The sequence below is a fragment of the Cryptomeria japonica genome, chromosome 6, assembly GCF_030272615.1.
Source record: "Cryptomeria japonica chromosome 6, Sugi_1.0, whole genome shotgun sequence".
Lineage (NCBI taxonomy): Eukaryota > Viridiplantae > Streptophyta > Pinopsida > Cupressales > Cupressaceae > Cryptomeria > Cryptomeria japonica.
In genome coordinates this window covers 374,042,255-374,059,885 of record NC_081410.1, presented here as the reverse complement: position 1 = coordinate 374,059,885, position 17,631 = coordinate 374,042,255, and the positions used below count along the sequence as shown (strand labels likewise).

At 38.4% G+C, this 17,631-nt stretch overlaps 1 protein-coding gene across 1 annotated transcript; it reads right to left on the bottom strand.

Annotated features, from left to right (window-relative positions):
• Positions 1 to 15,241: 15,241 nt before the first annotated feature.
• LOC131072216 (uncharacterized) lies at positions 15,242 to 16,836 on the bottom strand. The gene has a single exon (XM_058008310.2). It carries the CDS (start codon positions 16,349 to 16,351, stop codon positions 15,620 to 15,622), a length of 732 nt encoding a protein of 243 aa, XP_057864293.1. The 5' UTR covers positions 16,352 to 16,836; the 3' UTR covers positions 15,242 to 15,619.
• Between the last annotated feature and the right edge of the window lie 795 nt (positions 16,837 to 17,631).

Here is a 17,631-nt window from a genome sequence, read left to right as displayed (position 1 = left end):
GGGTTGTGCATTTTGAAATCGAAATCCACAATCTTAATTAGTTGTGAATTTTAAAAAGTGAATTGAGAGATTATGCATGATGAAAAGTCCCATACAAACAGTTATTAATTGTGAAAAATGAATACAGAAATAATTATGTGTTGTGAAATCAAAATCCACAACTCATACATAACTAATTGTGAATTATGAATTTTGAATGTAGAAAAGTTGTGAGTTTTGAAAACCTTTGCCTGTATTCTCTTTGTCGTTGGAGACATGTGATAGACATGAACGCAAAATATTCATGAATGCACAGAACAAAGCAATTTTGACAAAATACCATAAATTGCAATGAAAGATTGTTTTGAGGTTTGCAATGCCTGAACGCCCAAAATAGATGTCACTGAAAGGAATGTATTGGTTGAAAGACCATTGTCACATGATTTTGCACTGTTGCGCATAGGCACAAGCTAAAATCTAGACGAGGCATGTTGTAATTCCAGTTGATAAAATGCCTCCAAGAATTGTCATCTCAGAGAAGGTAATGTACAATGTATATTCGAATTCATTTATTGAAAAGACTTAAGAAATTTTTATGTAGATGCAATTGGTGAAAAGATTAAAACGAGCAGAGAAAAACGAAAACAAAAATAGAATAAAAGCAGATAACAAGAAACATGATTTACAGTGGTTCTGCAAATGCCTATGTCCACCCCCGAGCAGGGAAATCTTATATTAACCGATATCTCAATGCACAATACATAGACTCCACCCAGTCATTTATATATTTCTTCGGGTATGAAACGAAGAGTTTGGGAAGACAGACAGTCATGTGACCGTTGGGCTTCATATACCCAACAATCTCCCCTGTGAAGTCCAACCGGCACAGCCATGCACTGTGGTATCCCCTACTCTCCATTTTGATCCTTATAGAACCAGGCCGATTGAAGATTTGAGCTTCACCAAACTCTGTTCCAGAACACTTAATTAATCTTTGCCACGTGAAGTCAAAATTAATAAAACTAAATAACATGACAAGATTAACTCCTGTAGCTGATATATCGATACTTTCACCATTCCTGCCTTGGTCATTCTCAAAGTCAATATTAACAAAAACATTGTTACTGTCATCTACAACATTTCTTCCCATGTCGACCATTCCAAATACGACATCAACGATCAATGTATTCCTTAAAAACATATTTGGTTTAGGAGTTTTGTCAAAGAGCTTTCTATACATTCAAACCATTTGGTCCAATGATAGACTCTAGAAGTAAATACCCATCAATAACTTGTTGCTCTAGACCAGTTATCATACCAACATCTTTTGTTGCATGTCCCTGAGAATCATTGAAATATGTAAGGACTGCAGAGACATCATTCTTAATTGTTGACCGTAAATAAGCCTCGTCTTCTTTTGCTTCAAAATAAATTTCACGTGCTTTCGGAACTTGGCGGGACGCCTAAAACCGTTTGGAGTGATGCCCATTGTCCTCCGCTCCTGTCAATGGCCGCTTCCACTTCAAACCAGAAAATCGTCTTTCATCTTTCACTTCTTCATCTAAGTCCATAGGCTCGAACTCTTCTATGAATTTATCTGTGCAAAGGTTGTCCCCATCATCATGGGAGTGCTTCTTCATTTTTGCTAAGGCCATGCCATCTGCAGAGCTCTCTGAAGCCACAATTTCACTCAGGCTTCCTTGCTCTTCTACCTCACTCCAATCAGCACCCTCCTCATCCTGGGAGTCAACAGCAGATTCAACTTGGGTCTCCGATGGCATACACTCTTCCTCCCGCAATCTCTTGAGTTCATCCTCTTCAACAACAACCTCTTTTCCAACATCTTTCTGCTCAGAAATTCCAGCGTCTATATAGGGACTATCTTCAACTCCAACTGAGGCATCACGGCGTTCAACCTTCACCACACGAATGCCTACAACTTCCTAGCCATTAACAGTTTGACCAATAAGTGCCAAAGTTGGCTCAAGAGGGGAGTAAATAAGAATCCCAACAACCTTTTCTTTCGTTGGATTCTCCTCTTCAACTGAGCTCCCCTCTTTCTTCCAGCCATCCCACCAATGTACATGATGCTTGAAGCACATTTTTACATGGAATGTAAAACTACCATAGAAGTTATGAATTTTACCTTCTTCTTCCTCCTCCATCTCTGCTCAAGCCAACATGGCTCTGATACCAATTGTAAAGATTAAAAGGAGCAGAAAAAATGAAAACAAAAACAGAATAAAAGCAGATAACAAGAGACACAATTTACAGTGATTCGGCAAATGCCTACGTCCACTCTCAAGCAGGGAAATCTTATATTAACTGATATCTCAATGCATGATATATAGACTGCACCCAGTCATTTATATATTTATTCAGGCATGAAACGAAGAGTTTGGGGAAGGCGGACAGTCATATGACCATTGGGCTTCATATACCCATCAATTGATGGGTGTAAATTCAAATTTCCACAACCTTTGCTAATATCAAAGTATAATGGGTATAGAGATTTTGGCAGATATTAAAGTTGGCAATGCTCTGGTTGAAATGCGAGCAAATCGTGGAAAGGTATCAAAGAAACGTCGTCTCATGCAGAAAATGAAGACTTGTAACGTGTATAGCCGAATTCCACGACCTTTACCAGCATTCCACTCGTGCCAAAATTAAATGGGAGCTTTGAATATAGACATCTATCAAAGGACTTTGCCAGATGTTGTAATTAGAAATGCTCTAGTGGACATACATGTGAAATGTGGAAGCAGAGACAGTTCAACATAATACCTCAAAAGACGTGATCTGGTAAGGTGCAATGACAACACATGATTTATATAGAATGCGACTTTATTATTGCAGAATGTGCACAAAACGGATCAATTAAGTTCTGTTTACTGGATGTGGGCTGCACGTACATTGCATGTGAAGTTTGATTAATACAAGTCTATGAAAAATTGGAGGAATCGGGTTGGAAAAAGAAAGCAGTTTCACATTCAAGCACAGAGAAAGTTCTCGTGGAGGTTATTGGTGACGCTAAATGTAACAACATGAAAAATAGACTTGATCTATAATAATGTGCACTAACATTGGCACAGGAACATCCACCAAAGCATAAAAGAATGAAGAAATTTTGTCAGACATTGAAGCATATAGGAATTAAGACTTTTATTTCATATAATGCAAAATGGAAGCATAGATGTGGCGTGTGAAATATATGAAAGGCGGTCTTAAAGGAATGTTGTCGCATGACATTCTATGATGGCGGAATATGCACAACTTACAACTTATATCTGTTGAAAATACTTTCTAGTAAATGCAAGCAACAGATATGTATGCCAGAATATGGAAGTATACAAAACAGGTGAATAGTTTGACAGAATCCTTCAAAGAGATTTTCTCTTTTGAAATGCAATGGCTGTGAAGGTATTGCTATTAAAGTTGCATCAAACTACTTTTTCGCGTGATGGATGTCAGAGTTAATCTCATTCTTTTTCTCTAAAGCATAAGATATATACATCACAGTTGAAAGAACTATGTAAACCAGGCTAAAATTGATGCTTTTCAAAAGAACTTTACTCGAGGAAAGTGACGTAGGGTGCTCTGGAAATATACATTTATGATGTACATCTATAATTCAAGTTTTGACAAAAATGCTTTTAAAGGATTCACTTTCATTTGAACAATCACCAAGTTTGTATCTTCAATGGACTCGTGGGCTAGTAAAAAACTGACCAAAAAGGATTGGGTTGTGGACATCTTATTCTTGCATCAAACTTGTGTATGTTGCTACAAAGGGGACAAGATAGGTAGTATTCGGTGTCAAGAACGTCTTCAGAAACTGTTTATTAGAGATGGAGCGAATGAAGATGGAAAACTACTTAACATGATCAACAATTTGGTCTTTCTTCAAAATTAGGTCTTGTTAGTTGTTCTCATTTGTAAAAGTGACTTATGTCACTTATTGTAACTAAAGTTAGCTTTTGGACTTCATTTCTTTAGAGTTACATTTGTAAAAATTTAGAGTTTTTCGAGGAACGTTTGGAGATGATAGATGAGAGCAATTCCTAAGTTAAGGGAGAAAATAACTCAAATAAAATTAAAGTTAAGTCAATTATTAATGATGTGTTATCAGTCAACACATTCCACAAGCTAAAGAACACTGTGAGAAGATGAACCTCATTGACTAACATTCACCTCCCATGTTGTCAAAATAAAGAAGAGTCCATATAAGTAGTGAATCCTTAATTAGACTAGAGAAAGCAAAATCAAGAAGCAATTCTGTATGTATTTGTGGCATATATTAAAGAGTGACTTTTTAGATATTTAATTGCTAAGAACTAATGATGGAGAAAGGAATGAATCTAGATAAAGAAACCATGATAAAAAGAAAGAAAGAGATCCAAGAATATATAATTGATTAAGATCTCTTTCTCTTTCTCGTTTGCTGTAACAAACATATTCCAATGAGAGGCTCTATTTCTATTAACCAATTCAAACTTTCGAAACACCGAAAAGTGATTTGAATTTGGTTCCGCTTACGCAACAATGATTTGTGATGGTTTACAGAAAACAGAAACGAAAAACAGATTGAATGGGCCCACAAAAATCACCTAAACAATCTGTCAACTTAATGTGTGCTCTTTAAGCCAACCCGATTTTTGGAATTGTTTCTTGCTACACTTTGACACCTCTATTGCAGGTGAGAAATAATTGGTGTTCAAACACCTCGTGGCTGGGTAAATCAATGCAAAAAGATGGTGCAATAGCCTCTAATCAAATGCAATAACTAGTTTATAACCCGCGTTAGAAGAAGAAGATCAGTTGGTTTATTGAGCTCATGACTTGTTACGCCCATATCCTAGGTGCCTCACACATCACCAACCATTATAAATAGCAAGGTTTTGTTTAAAACTGGAAAATTCCTTTCTTGGCGCCTAAGCTTACCTTTACTATGGATTAAAATGCAGATTTTAAACTGTTTTTGTTTCGATTTTGCTTGGCACGCCTATGCTAGGGTAATTTGAGTTCATGCTTTCACACTAGTTTTAAAGCAATTCAAAGAGATGAGGAAAGAGTGTGCCACCTCCCAAAAGCTCATTACCTTATCATTAGCAACGTAATTTTATCTTACATGTTCTTATCTTCTAAAACTGTCTTATCTTGGCGTTGAGTTTATATATATATATAGTTGTCACTTACCTTAAATTATTAATCAAATGATTGAAAACATTAAATGTGAAATATGTATCTAAGTAAATTCTCATGCAAGTCTATATTAAACAATATTTTTAAATGTAACATTCATGTTACAAAAGCAATTATCAATCGTGAGCATAGGATCCCCTTATACTACTTACTGTTAAGAAGTGAAGCCCAACGGTTAGATGACCTTTTGGCTCCCTCAACTCTTCGATTTATACCTTTGTATGAATATATAAATATGTGTGCAGTCCATGTATGGTTATTGTATGGATAACGATTAATAAGAGTATTCCCTACTTTGAGTGTGGATGTAGGCAAATTTGTCGAACCACGATAAATCGTGTGTTGTCTCTTGTTATTGCTTTATTCTGTTTTTGTTATCGTTTTCTCTACTCATTATAATCTTTACAATTTGGTATCAGAGCCATGTTGGCTTGAGCAGAGATGGAGGAAGAAGGAGAAGGTAAAATTCATAACTTCTATGGTAGTTTTACATTGCATGTAAAATTGTGCTTCAAGCGTCGTGTACATTGGTGGGATGGCTGGAAAAGAGAGGGGAACTCAGTTGAAGAGGAGAATCCAACGAAAGAGAAGGATGTTGGGATTCTCATTTTCTCTCCTCTTGAGCCAGCTTTGGCACTTATTGGCCAAACAGTTAATGGTTGGGAAGTTATTGGCATTCGTGTGGTGAAGGTTGAACGTCGTGATGCCTCGGTTGGAGTTGAAGATAGTCCTTGTATAGACGCTGGAATTTCTAAGCAGAAAGATGTTAGAAAAGAGGTTGTTGTTGAAGAGGATGAACTCAAGAGATTGCCGGAGGAAGAGTGTATGCCATCGGAGACCCAAGTTGAATATGTTGTTGACTCCCAAGATGAGGAGGGTGCAGATTGGAGTGAGGTAGCAGGGCAAGGAAGCCTGGCAGAAATTGTGGCTTCGGAGAGCTTTGCAGATGGCATGGCCTTGGAAAAAATAAAGAGGCACTCCCGTGATGCTGAGGACAACCTTTGCAAAGATAATTTCATAGAAGCCTATGAGCCTATGGACTTGGATGAAGAAGTGCAAGATGAAAGAGGGTTTTCTGGTTTGAAGCGGAAGCGGTCTTTGATAGGAGCGGAGGACAATGGGAAACACTCCAAGCGATTTAAGGTGTCACAGATAGAGAAGGGAGATAGCTTTTCCCGCCCTCATTTGATGGATGTGGATGAAAAGGAGGCTACCCTGTTAGCAGTAGAGGCCACCCACAAAGGGGATAATACAGTCTGTGTCGCTGGTGCTTGGGAAGTTTCTGGAGATAGTAGACCACAAGTGGATCCTAATGTTTTTGGTGACCCTAATATACCAAGAGACCAGAAGGGTGTTATGGGGTGTGACACCAACCGCCATCTATATATGCACCTGAAGAAGCTGAAGATCCAGCCTCCATCCCTGGGTTCAGCGGTGGCGCATTGGGCATTCAAATCCCACTATCGCTCACCTTTGCGTGGAATGCTTATCAAATGGAAAATAAGTTTTTTGTTTCTCCGGTTGGCTCCACTGATGCTACTACCCACGTGGATAAGGACCAGTCTACAGTTAAATTCAAGTTGGTGTCTAAAGAGGACTTGAAGCGTTTGCAGAGCCTTTGGGCCGAAGTGGAGCAGCTTGGCAAAATCCAATGCGAAGGCCAGATCCAGTGTGGTGACGACGTGGAAATCCTTGGTGACGTGGGCATGGTGGGAATGGTGGAGAGTATCCAGTCCTTTGCGGACACACTTGAGAAGTTGGAGACGTGTGCGTCCAACTTTGCCATGAAAAACAATTTGTTTCTCCTGTCGGGTAATTTTGCTTCACCTGACGGTTATCCATTGCAAAAGGAGGTTTCTCTCTCATATTGGAAGAGGCAGTTGTATACCCGCCATCAAGACCATGAGGTCAACGAAGAGGTAGGTCGAATTGCTCGCTTTCTCAAGGCAGGGAAATATGCAGATCGCATAGGCACTGGGGTTCCTGTCTACATGGATGTCGTTTCAGAGTATCTCGCCGCCGAGGTTCTCCAGTTGGCTACTAGAAATGATAAAGAGTTGTGTAAGTTGTTGGTTTCTGTAACAATTGCTAATAGAGGCGTATTGCCCTATATTCATTGTGTTCTATTACCGGAAAAGCCTGGGAAGGAGGCCAATAACAATGCTCCTTTGTTTCTGGACACAATCAGAGAAGCGTTACACTATTATTCGGTGATGCATTTAACAGACCATGTGTTTAACAGAACATGGGTCACCCATGAGCAGGTCGTTCCGTACCTACCGCCGTTTGATAGCATGGATAGACAAATGCATGAACATGGAAGTGGTTGGGAGGAACACGTGGCGATGATGTGGCTGGAATGTCTGAAGGCATTAATGAATGTTTGCAGTGATTCCCTGACGTTGGTGAGTCAAGGTCATGATAAAACGGAAGGGCTCGTGCTTGGAAAACCTGTTTTTCCTGGATTTTCAGTTACGGGGGAGAATAGGGGATCATAATCGATTAGCAAGTAAAGTAATAGGAGATCAGATTTGTGACTCGGATCTGGTTTCCAACGGCTTATCCGTAGTGTTCGTGAACAAGATCTTGTGATGTTAAAATCTCGCAGGCATGATGTAATGTGACTCGAATTGGAAGTGGGGATGTCGTTCTGCATGGTTGTACTAGTTGGCCTTCATGGAGGAGATTGTTAGGAAGTGAAGACCAACGGTCAAATGACCTTTTGGCTCCCTCAACTCTTAAATTTATACCTTTGTATGAATATATAAATATGTGTGCAGTCCATGTATGGTTATTGTATGGATAACGATTAATAAGAGTATTCCCTGCTTTGAGTGTGGATGTAGGCAAATTTGTCAAACCACGATAAATCGTGTGTTGTCTCTTGTTATTGCTTTATTCTATTTTTGTTATCGTTTTCTCTGCTCGTTCTAATCTTTACACTTACAACCAAGGAGCTTCGCCTCTAACTCAAATATGATCTCACCTGCACACACTTGCACTCAAATTTTTATCAATAGCTTAATCAATATTCATAATTGAAATGAAATTGTACAAACATTTTTACATCATCCTTGCATCATCATTACATCATCATAATTCGCATAATTAGCTGATAACTAAATTTAAAATGTCATTATTCAAAGCATGTTGAATCGAGATATGACAATAATTGTTGAATTTTATTTCATTTTATTGAGAAATACAAGGCAAGTTATTTCTTATAACTTTCTGAGTCGGTCTCTTTATATTATGCTATGTATGATATTGGGTGGAGTAACCCTTCATCTAGTGTAAGAGAGCATGTGTTTGGGTGTGTATGGAGAATTCCGATCATCAAGAACTACAAAGGCAACCTAAAGGACTATAGAGGTGACGTAAAGAACTACAAATTTATCTAGACTAGAATATGTGATTAGAAGACTATAGATCGCAAAGATGACCATGCAACAACAAAGCTAACATCAAAACCATGCTACCAATCTCAAACAAGAGAAGGTGATCTTGGATTGTATAACTACAACATAATTAGAATGGTGCACCTTTTTGTCACAATTTTGGTAGTAATTGCAAAAGCTAGATCCAATTATATTGTACAAGTCAAAGACGGGAAAAAGGTTATATATGCTTGAGAGCTTGCCCCAATTGAACCCTTAGATGGTATATTTCAATCTTAACAACAATAGTAATACTAGATTTTTTATGTGCCCTCTTAAATGCTTCTTGGACAACATCTATGCAAAATATAGAATACATTCTGATTAGACAATTTCTTGCAAAATTTGAATGGAATGTAAAAAATGAGTTGTTAAAAGACACAAGAAACATCATATAGAAGTTCATTACAAATATGTGCAATGATTAGATGAATAGAAATTTTTTTAGTGAATAGATTTAATAAAAAGACAGAAGACCATGCACCGTCTTGGCTTTAAGAAGAAGGTAGGGTAGCAACAATTGCTAGGGTTTAATAGTACAGCCACAGGGGATGTAAAAGATTTCATAATAAAACTAGTAGCCAAAAAAAGCAAAGAGTCGGAAGGATATTTAGTAGAGGAGATCTTCAAACAAGAACTAAAATGTGCTGTTATTAATTAGATAATGAGTCAGGTGTTTAATGAGAAAAGGACAAGCAGATGCGCTAAGCTAATTTACCTTTCATTTAATGTTCCATCTGATCAATCTATCTCTTTTTATGACTACCTACAATGGCCAAGACTACGTTAGAACCCCACAAACGAATGATTGTACTAAGAATTAGCTGGACGGGGTGATAACATTTTTTTGTTGGTTTCTCCAAACATTGATTTGAAAGCAAATAAAAGCAGATAACTACCAAATTGCTTACAATTAACTTGTGAAAATGACTGGTAATCAGAAAATAGATCTCACCATCTATCACCATTAGTAATACAATTTTACCAAACTGGATTGTACCTTGTAACACAATTGATGGTACATTGTAATTTTTATAATTCAATTTTGTTTTATATTGTGTTATGGGTTGGTTGGATAGTTATGTTGTGACAGTATTTTTTAAAAATTATATTGTGATGTATAGATAATTATTTTATATAATTATTATTTCATATTAATTAGTATTATTTGTTGTATTTTTATGGTTTAATATTTTCAATGTTTTGTTTTTTAAAATCAGGTAATTTTCAATCTGAAGATTTGTATGATATATATCTGGATTAGGGGAAAGGTGCCAATTGCCGTTATAGGACCAACAACCATCATCTTTTTGTCACCCTCACCCTTCATTAGTAGACATAGTAGAACCCAAAAAAAATGGTAATGGAAGGTCCATTAATAAATATCACATGTATCAATAGTGGTGCATTTTTTAGCTTTTTTTTTTACCAAAATTAGCTCATTATTGGGACATTTGTACACCACTAGTGGGGCATTTATCCACTACTACTGGGGCATTTGTCCACTACTACTGGCTCATTTTAAGTTATCTACTATTGGCGTAAAGGTGAACATGTATTAGACCACACTTTGAAATGTGTACTTTTTGACCTTTGTGCACATAACAAATTCCACAACGTGCATCGTTACTACCCACAAGCCAAAACAATAGCTTTAAGCAGTTAAGTCGTTTACAGAGAACAAAAAAAAAAATCGTCGAAATCAGATGAATCGTTTGAGCTTAAGATGTGCAAAGTTAGCTATGGCAACAACTGGCTCCTTTCCCCTAAATTGTGTACAAATTTTTCCATTAGCATGTTGGATCATACAATCATGATTCTCGTCCTGATGAAATATATAGAAAATAGAAATCTGGTTTGTTCTATCATTCTTTAACATGACACCAAAGAAATAGTTTGTCTTGTCTCTATGGAGTTGATAGGCTAAGAGGAAAATGAATATGATGCAGGAGAAGTTTATTTGGTGTGATAAGATGTAAAAGCACTTCTACTTAGCCTGGGGGAGTTGGTTTGAAAGTTATGTGATAAACTTTCTTTGATTTTTATATAGTCAATTCCAAATCTGAGTATGTTAAGGGTTCAAAAAGCAATGATGAACACATTATTCCTATTGTTTTGCTGATTTAGATTGAAGTTTGAAAACATTGCCACCAATGTAAATGAAATTATGAAGTCTTACACTTTTTTTAAGCATTAAGATAAAGAATTCAAAGAAATGACTAGATTTAAGTTTGAAAACATTGCCATCAATGTAAGTGAAATTGTAAAGCCTTATGTTGCTCTTTAAGTATAAAATTAGAGAATTCGAAGAAATGGTTGGATTTAAGTTTAAAGCATTGCCATCAACATAAGTGGAATTGCAAAGTCTTCCACTACTATTTAAGCATTAAAATGGAGAAACTTAGTTGCAATTTTCATTTTGAGAAATCTCTATAAGATCAAATTTGTACAATGTAGCAAAAGTTTGCCTAGCGAACAATTGTACAATGCAAACAATTTATTAAATAAAGCCAAAAGTTACTTCATATATATTGAATGGGTTGGTTTGTTATTAAAAGGGAATGTTACTTTTTAGTCAAATGTTGAAATGAGTTTATGCATTAAAAAGATTATAGGAATAGGAGTTTCAAGATTATAAGTATTGGAATTTGAATTTGAATTTTTGAGTGTGTGTGTGTGTGTGTGTGTGTGTGTGTGTGTGTGTGTGTGTGTGTGTGTGTGTGTGAGAGAGAGAGAGAGAGAGAGAGAGAGAGAGAGAGAGAGAGAGTGTGTGTGTGTGTGTGTGAGAGAGAGAGAGAGAGAGAGAGATTGATTCTTTAAAAATGAAAACTTTATTTGACAAATTTTGGCCTCATCTTTCACACCTCAAAATAAAGATTGAACTAATGAATACAACTTGTCAAAAAAATACATATAAATACAAAAAGTTGATGGATTGACAAAGTCCAAATGATTTAACCAAAGCTATTATTAGTCTTGTTTTTTCTCAATTACAACATCTATATCTAAAAGAAACATCCAAAAAACCCTAAAATAATTTAAATAAATTATTTATGACAAGCAATTTATGTGAAGTTTTTCCTAAGCCTTAACAATTCATATTTAGTATAGATAATGAAATCACTATGTCAAGCCATGTAAGCAAATTAAGCTATCTAATCATGTAGCTCACAAAAGTCGAGGCTTTAATACACTATTAAGATACTAAAGTCATCTTATTTATCAATTTGCCTTCCAAATACAACAATGTCATTTTACTCTTATAATTAATACACTCTTAAATTTGAGAAAACATCATTTCAATTTTCTTTTCTAAAGAAATACAAAAAGTGATTCTCATCAACAATTGTAAAAAATAAAATAAATATAAACGAGAGACCAAATGTCGTTACTATATAAAAAGAATTTGTTCAAGATTTATATGATAGGGCTCTTATTCATATAACATTTGATATTGATAGCTTCTCAACGGGTCACTTAGCTTCGGACTGTTCCCTCTCCCATCGTAGAGGTGCTGCTACTTGGTGGAAGGATGCTACTGAAGATCACTTGACGATTAATGCTTCTGAATCTGCTTCTGTTGACTCCTCTTTAGAGGATGATTTCTCCTCCCGTGACGAGGTGCTGCTTACTGTTGATGATGCATTTGCTGATGTTTGTGTTGTCGTGGAGGCTCCTACTTCTATTGCTCCTGCTTCACAACTTCGCTCTTCTCCTGGTGATTCTGCTCTTGTTGTTGTTCGTCAGCAATAGTTTGTTGCCATTTCTGCTCATGTTGTTGTTCGTCAACAACAGTTTGTTGTTGTGTTGCGGCAGCAGTTGTTGTTGTGTTGCGGCAGCAGTCTACTAGTGTTTCTGCAGGGCCCTCCTTGCCTGATTTTTCTTTGAATGTTCCTAATGACAGTGTTGCATGGACGATTGTTTGTCACAGGCGGAAGGGAAGATCTGCCTCCCTTTCCCAACCCCCCCTTTTCCCCCAATCTTGAGTTTGGGTTGGGTTGTTGCAAGTTTGACGAGTTTTTTGGCCTATCTAAATCTATTTGTTTGGGGTTTGTTCCCCTGTTTGGTCCATTTGTCGCCTTTGTGTTGTTATTTTTTCTTATAGCCTCTTGGCTTTGTAAAGGGTCAGCGCCCTAGTTAATGTTGTTTAATTTTTTGATAGCCTTTTGGCCATGTAAAGGGTCAGTGCCCTTGTTAACGCTTCTTTTTTTATCAAAAACATTTGGTATTGATGCTAGTACAATGGCTCTCTCATCTCTCTCCAATATCTTTCTCGCCTCCCTCTTTTTGAATGCCCCTGGTTCCGTTGCGGATGTTTGGGGCTTTGCTCTCCCTCCTACCTGCCACGAGGTCCTCGGCTCCTACGATCCATGCTACTGCTGTTTGGTCGGCGACCCCTTTGGTGGTTGTTGATGCGCTTGGTGCTGCATCCACCACCCCCCCCCCCGGTTCCTCGGTTGTGGATCATGTTGTTGTCAACTCTCTGGCTTCTGGGGAAACGACCTCGCCGCCTGCTGCTGATGTTGCTAGTCCTTTGCCCAATCCTGTTGGTAAGCATAGCTTTGCTCGTGTGGCCAGATCTTCCGCCCAACTCTCTAAGAGGGTCCGTCCTCTCCCTTGTGCGAAATCCTTCCCTGTGGTGGTTTGCAGACAGGATGTTGTGGACAACATTGGGATTTACCAGCACTATGCTTTGGTGTGCAGATTCTTTGGGCTTTGGCCTTCCCTATCAGACCTTCACTGCTGGGTAAGTGACTCCTGGCGACCTTTGGTTGCTCTCAATATCGAGTTCTTTCCCTGTGCTAAAGGATTTTTTGTTGCTTCCTTCACTTCTTCCGCTGATAGGGATTTGATTTTGAGCAAGCTTTGGGCTTGGGGAGTGCACTCCCTCTCCATCAAGCCTTGGACAACCTCTTTCAACCCTCTCACTGAACCACTTTATGTGCATCCAATTTGGGTTTGGCTCATCAATCTCCCTCTTCATTTCTGGGAGCAGTCTTGCTATGAGGCGATCGGTAACTCTATTGGTCGTTTCCTGAAGGTCGATGATGCTACGTCCTCAATGGAACACACTACCTTTGCCCGCATTCTTGTTGATATCGGCATCTTTGCTCCTCTCCCGAGTGACGTGGTTCTTATGGTGGGGTATAGGCCTTGGTCGCAACTGTTGGATTTTGAAGGCCTCCCCTTTCATTGCAGAAGATGCTTTTGTATTGGCCATCTTGCTTCGGGTTGCTCTTCTCCACAACACAAGGGTTTCTACCTGGTGGAAGAATGCTACTACTGACCACTTAACAATACATGCTACGGATTCTGCGTTTGTTGGCTCCTCCCATGGGGATGATGTCGTGCCCCCCACGACTCCTGTTGCTACTACTGATGTTTTTGTGGCCTCGTCTCCAGAGGCCCCCACTTTCTCTTCTCCTATCCTGCTGCTAGATTTGCTCTTGCTACTGTTGTTCTGTCACAACCTGTTGTTGTTGATGTTCTACAACCCCCTACGGCCCTCTTCCAACCTTCTGTTGTCTCCAGTGTTGTTGACCCTGCGGGAGCCCTTCTGGCAAATCGTAGCATTGCCTGGCCTGTGGTTGCTCGTAGGCGCAAGGGGAAATCTCTTCCCCTACCCCATACCCCCCTCGTGGGGGTTTGGGTGGCCCATCCCCCCCTTGAGTGGGGTTTGTTCCCTAGTTGGTTAAGTTCTTGTGTTTGTTCCTTTCCACCTTTGGGTTGTGGTTCTCTTCCAACGTCATCTTTCTTGATGTTGCTTTTTGTTAAGGGTCAGCGCCCTAGTTAACGCTGTTTTTTTAATAAAAAACATATTATAGAAATTGGACCAATAATGTTCTTAAAGGCAAGCTCAAACACAAATTAAATGAATTTAATATAATCTCTATAATGAATATGCCAAAATCTAGATGCTATTATTGAAGATCCAACAAATGATAAACAATGTTGATGACTTATTTTAAGAAGTCCTCACTTTAAAAACAAAGAATCTAGCGTGTAGATGAAACTCAACATAATCTTGAAAATCATATTCTTATGAGTCATGAAGAAACTTGATAGAGCATCATACTTTCAGATTGCCATGGATGATTGTCGAATGAATCATCACTCCACACCATAAAATAAACTTCGCTCGACAAGGATGGCTATCTAATAATTCAAGATCTTTCCCTTCCATTTGTGTAAGTGAAATCTATGAACTCAAATATCCTTTCTTTAAGAGAGTTACATAGCAACTTAATGAAATTCTACAAGATCGGAAATTTGATTTTAAACTTTAAAATCGATTTATCAACATCTTTGTTTTTTATATGAAACTTAGGAAAAATTAATTAAGAAATAAAATTTTAATTTCATAATTAACAACTCCACAATATTAACATTGTAATATTTAAATAATATCATGTTGGATGTTAGTTGAGATCATATTTGTTTTCTAAATTTATAAAAACTATATTGTAATGTATGACTAACCACTGTGAATAACTTAATATTATTGTCATTCAATATTGTTTTCTGTCTTATATGATATAATATCTCACTACATCTTGCTCTTACCATTTTTCAAGACAACATCAGAAGTCGCCTTTTAAGTTTTGTTGAATGAAAAAACGACGTCCTGTAAATCCAAACGAATTGTAAAATCAATATAAGTAGATATTGTAAAATGTTCATTTCAGAAGAAGAGTGATCCTCAAATTCCAGACTTGCTGTCTGACAAAAAATTTACACCAAATCGCTGACAGATTGTAAAATTTGGAAGAAAAATACTCGCTCAGCGCTGTGTATGGAATCTCCAGAGTTTGATGAGTTAAACAATCTTTGTACTGATGTAGAACACATATGACAGTAAAAAATCTTACTTTTGTGCATAAATCTTAACCTATCAGTGAAATTTGCTGGAAAAAGAACTGAAATATCCTTTCGTATGAGGAAAACAAAAAGAAAACCGGAAAAATCCGTGCATCCTATGCATAAAGAGAAAAAATGTTACACTAATTTACAGATTCAGAGAGCCTGGAGAAGCTCAATCTCCTGAGGCGACTAGCAATGGGGCTCCCCCAGACCTTATCGTTGCCGTTACAGCTCAAATCCACCACTTCAACAAAAGAAGAAATAGCGGCCGCTCTTCTTTCTAAACTCCTCCTAGCGCCACCGCTTCCAGAATCCCCCTCTTTCGGGAGCATCGGGGTTCGAAACTCACCACCGCTCTCGGCTCTCAACGCAGCCTTCTCTTCCTCGCTACAGACGACAGGCATCCTACCGGGGCCATCAAAAGGCACAGGCTTCCGACGAGGAAGCCCCTTGTAGCTATAATCCATTTGCCTTCCCAGGCTCTCCTGCCGTCCAAACCCTAATTTTGTCTTGCAGGTCGGGGTTTCGAATCCTCTCCGCGCATTGTCTTTTCCGCTGGCGCTCATCCGGGCCGCATCCACGCTAGAACAGCGAGGCGTAACGGAGCCCTCACAGAAGCTAGGTCTCGAGTTCGAATCCTGTGAAGCCTGCTTTCTCGTGCTCAGCCTGTAACCTGCCAGCGACGCCAGGGGACGCCCGCAGGAGATCGAAACCGCGTCGTTCCTCGCCGCTCTTCGAACCCCGGCATTGATTTTATCCATTCTCCGCATGGATTCGAGCTCTCTGTACATCAAAGACCCGATTGTGCCCCTGGTGCCAACGCGCACCGGATCCACATCCAGATCGTCCGCCATTTCCATACCGCACCTCATTTTCTTAGATCTCACAGGCTTTCCATAAAGCCTGCTTGCTCTGCCCTGCCGTAAAAGCAAAAGAATATAGCAGTGCCTTCAAGCTGCAATAAATCTTAGGTCTTTGAATCCGGGATTGGATGGATCGCATAATGACAAGGGATAAACCCGCTGGAGTACAGTGGAGCCTGCAATTGATGCCCGGCCCGCCCAAATCATTCTATAAAACACCGGGCCTCCCACACTCCGACAAAAGCTTTGCGAATAAATTAGTTGGAACTCCAAAGTCATCGTCTTCCATTTGGAAGCCCCACCAACCCCCATTAACTTTTTACAGAGAGAATTCAAAATTGACAGATTCCTTCCTTTCCCAGGTATGAAATTTTTATCTTTCCCGGGCCCGTAAATGTTACGTGTCCCGTACGCATTGCCCAGGAGGCATTCACATGCTGCCATTGATTTAATAACTTTCTTCTGTGCACGGTCTTCTAGGACTAATCTGCTCACTGGCTTTACAGCTCCATTACTGTGTCGCAAAGCACGAGATTTATGAAAACTGACAGATTTATGTGTTATTTATTCACCTCGGAATGTCGTCGCGCTTTAAATTCCTCTTTCCCAGCGAAGGTCACTCATTATTGTTTTTTTCTGATATTAAAATTGTAGCCCTCCTGTGTGACAAGGATTTATTTGCAAAAATATGAGTGTTTCCCGCTATGTTACGAAGGGCCCTACATTTACCTTCTCTTGTTTTTCCACCCAACATTTTCGGATTCAAACTTTTCACGCCTTCTCTTCAGATAGACCTAATCTCCACTGTCCAATGAGGAGCATGGGGTCTTTCCATTAAGCTAAGCTTTCATCTCTTCAATTTTTCAAATAGTTTGACACTTAAATTATTGGCCGTTTGATGTATTCATCTGTTTAAATGTGATTGTTCATGATTGTCTATGAAACGTTTGTAATAGATGTGACTATACCATGGATTTTATTTCATCTCAAAAGGAATATAGAGGTTATGTTATTTTAGTAGATTGTAAAAATCATTACTAATAAGATCTATAGGGTTAGCTTATTTGGTTCTAGTTGATCTTTTAGGTAGTTTATGTCGTGGATTCAATTTTATTTTTTTACGGTGTTTGTTGCATATCATTCGAGAGATTGATTATGGGGTGCTCGTCCTATAAAGAGCTATAGTTTCAAGCTATTGGGATAAACTCTTGATTCCTCTTGGTAATAAAAAATAAAAAATAAAAAACAATCATAGGTGACAAGGGATATTAATAGAAATTGGTGTCAAA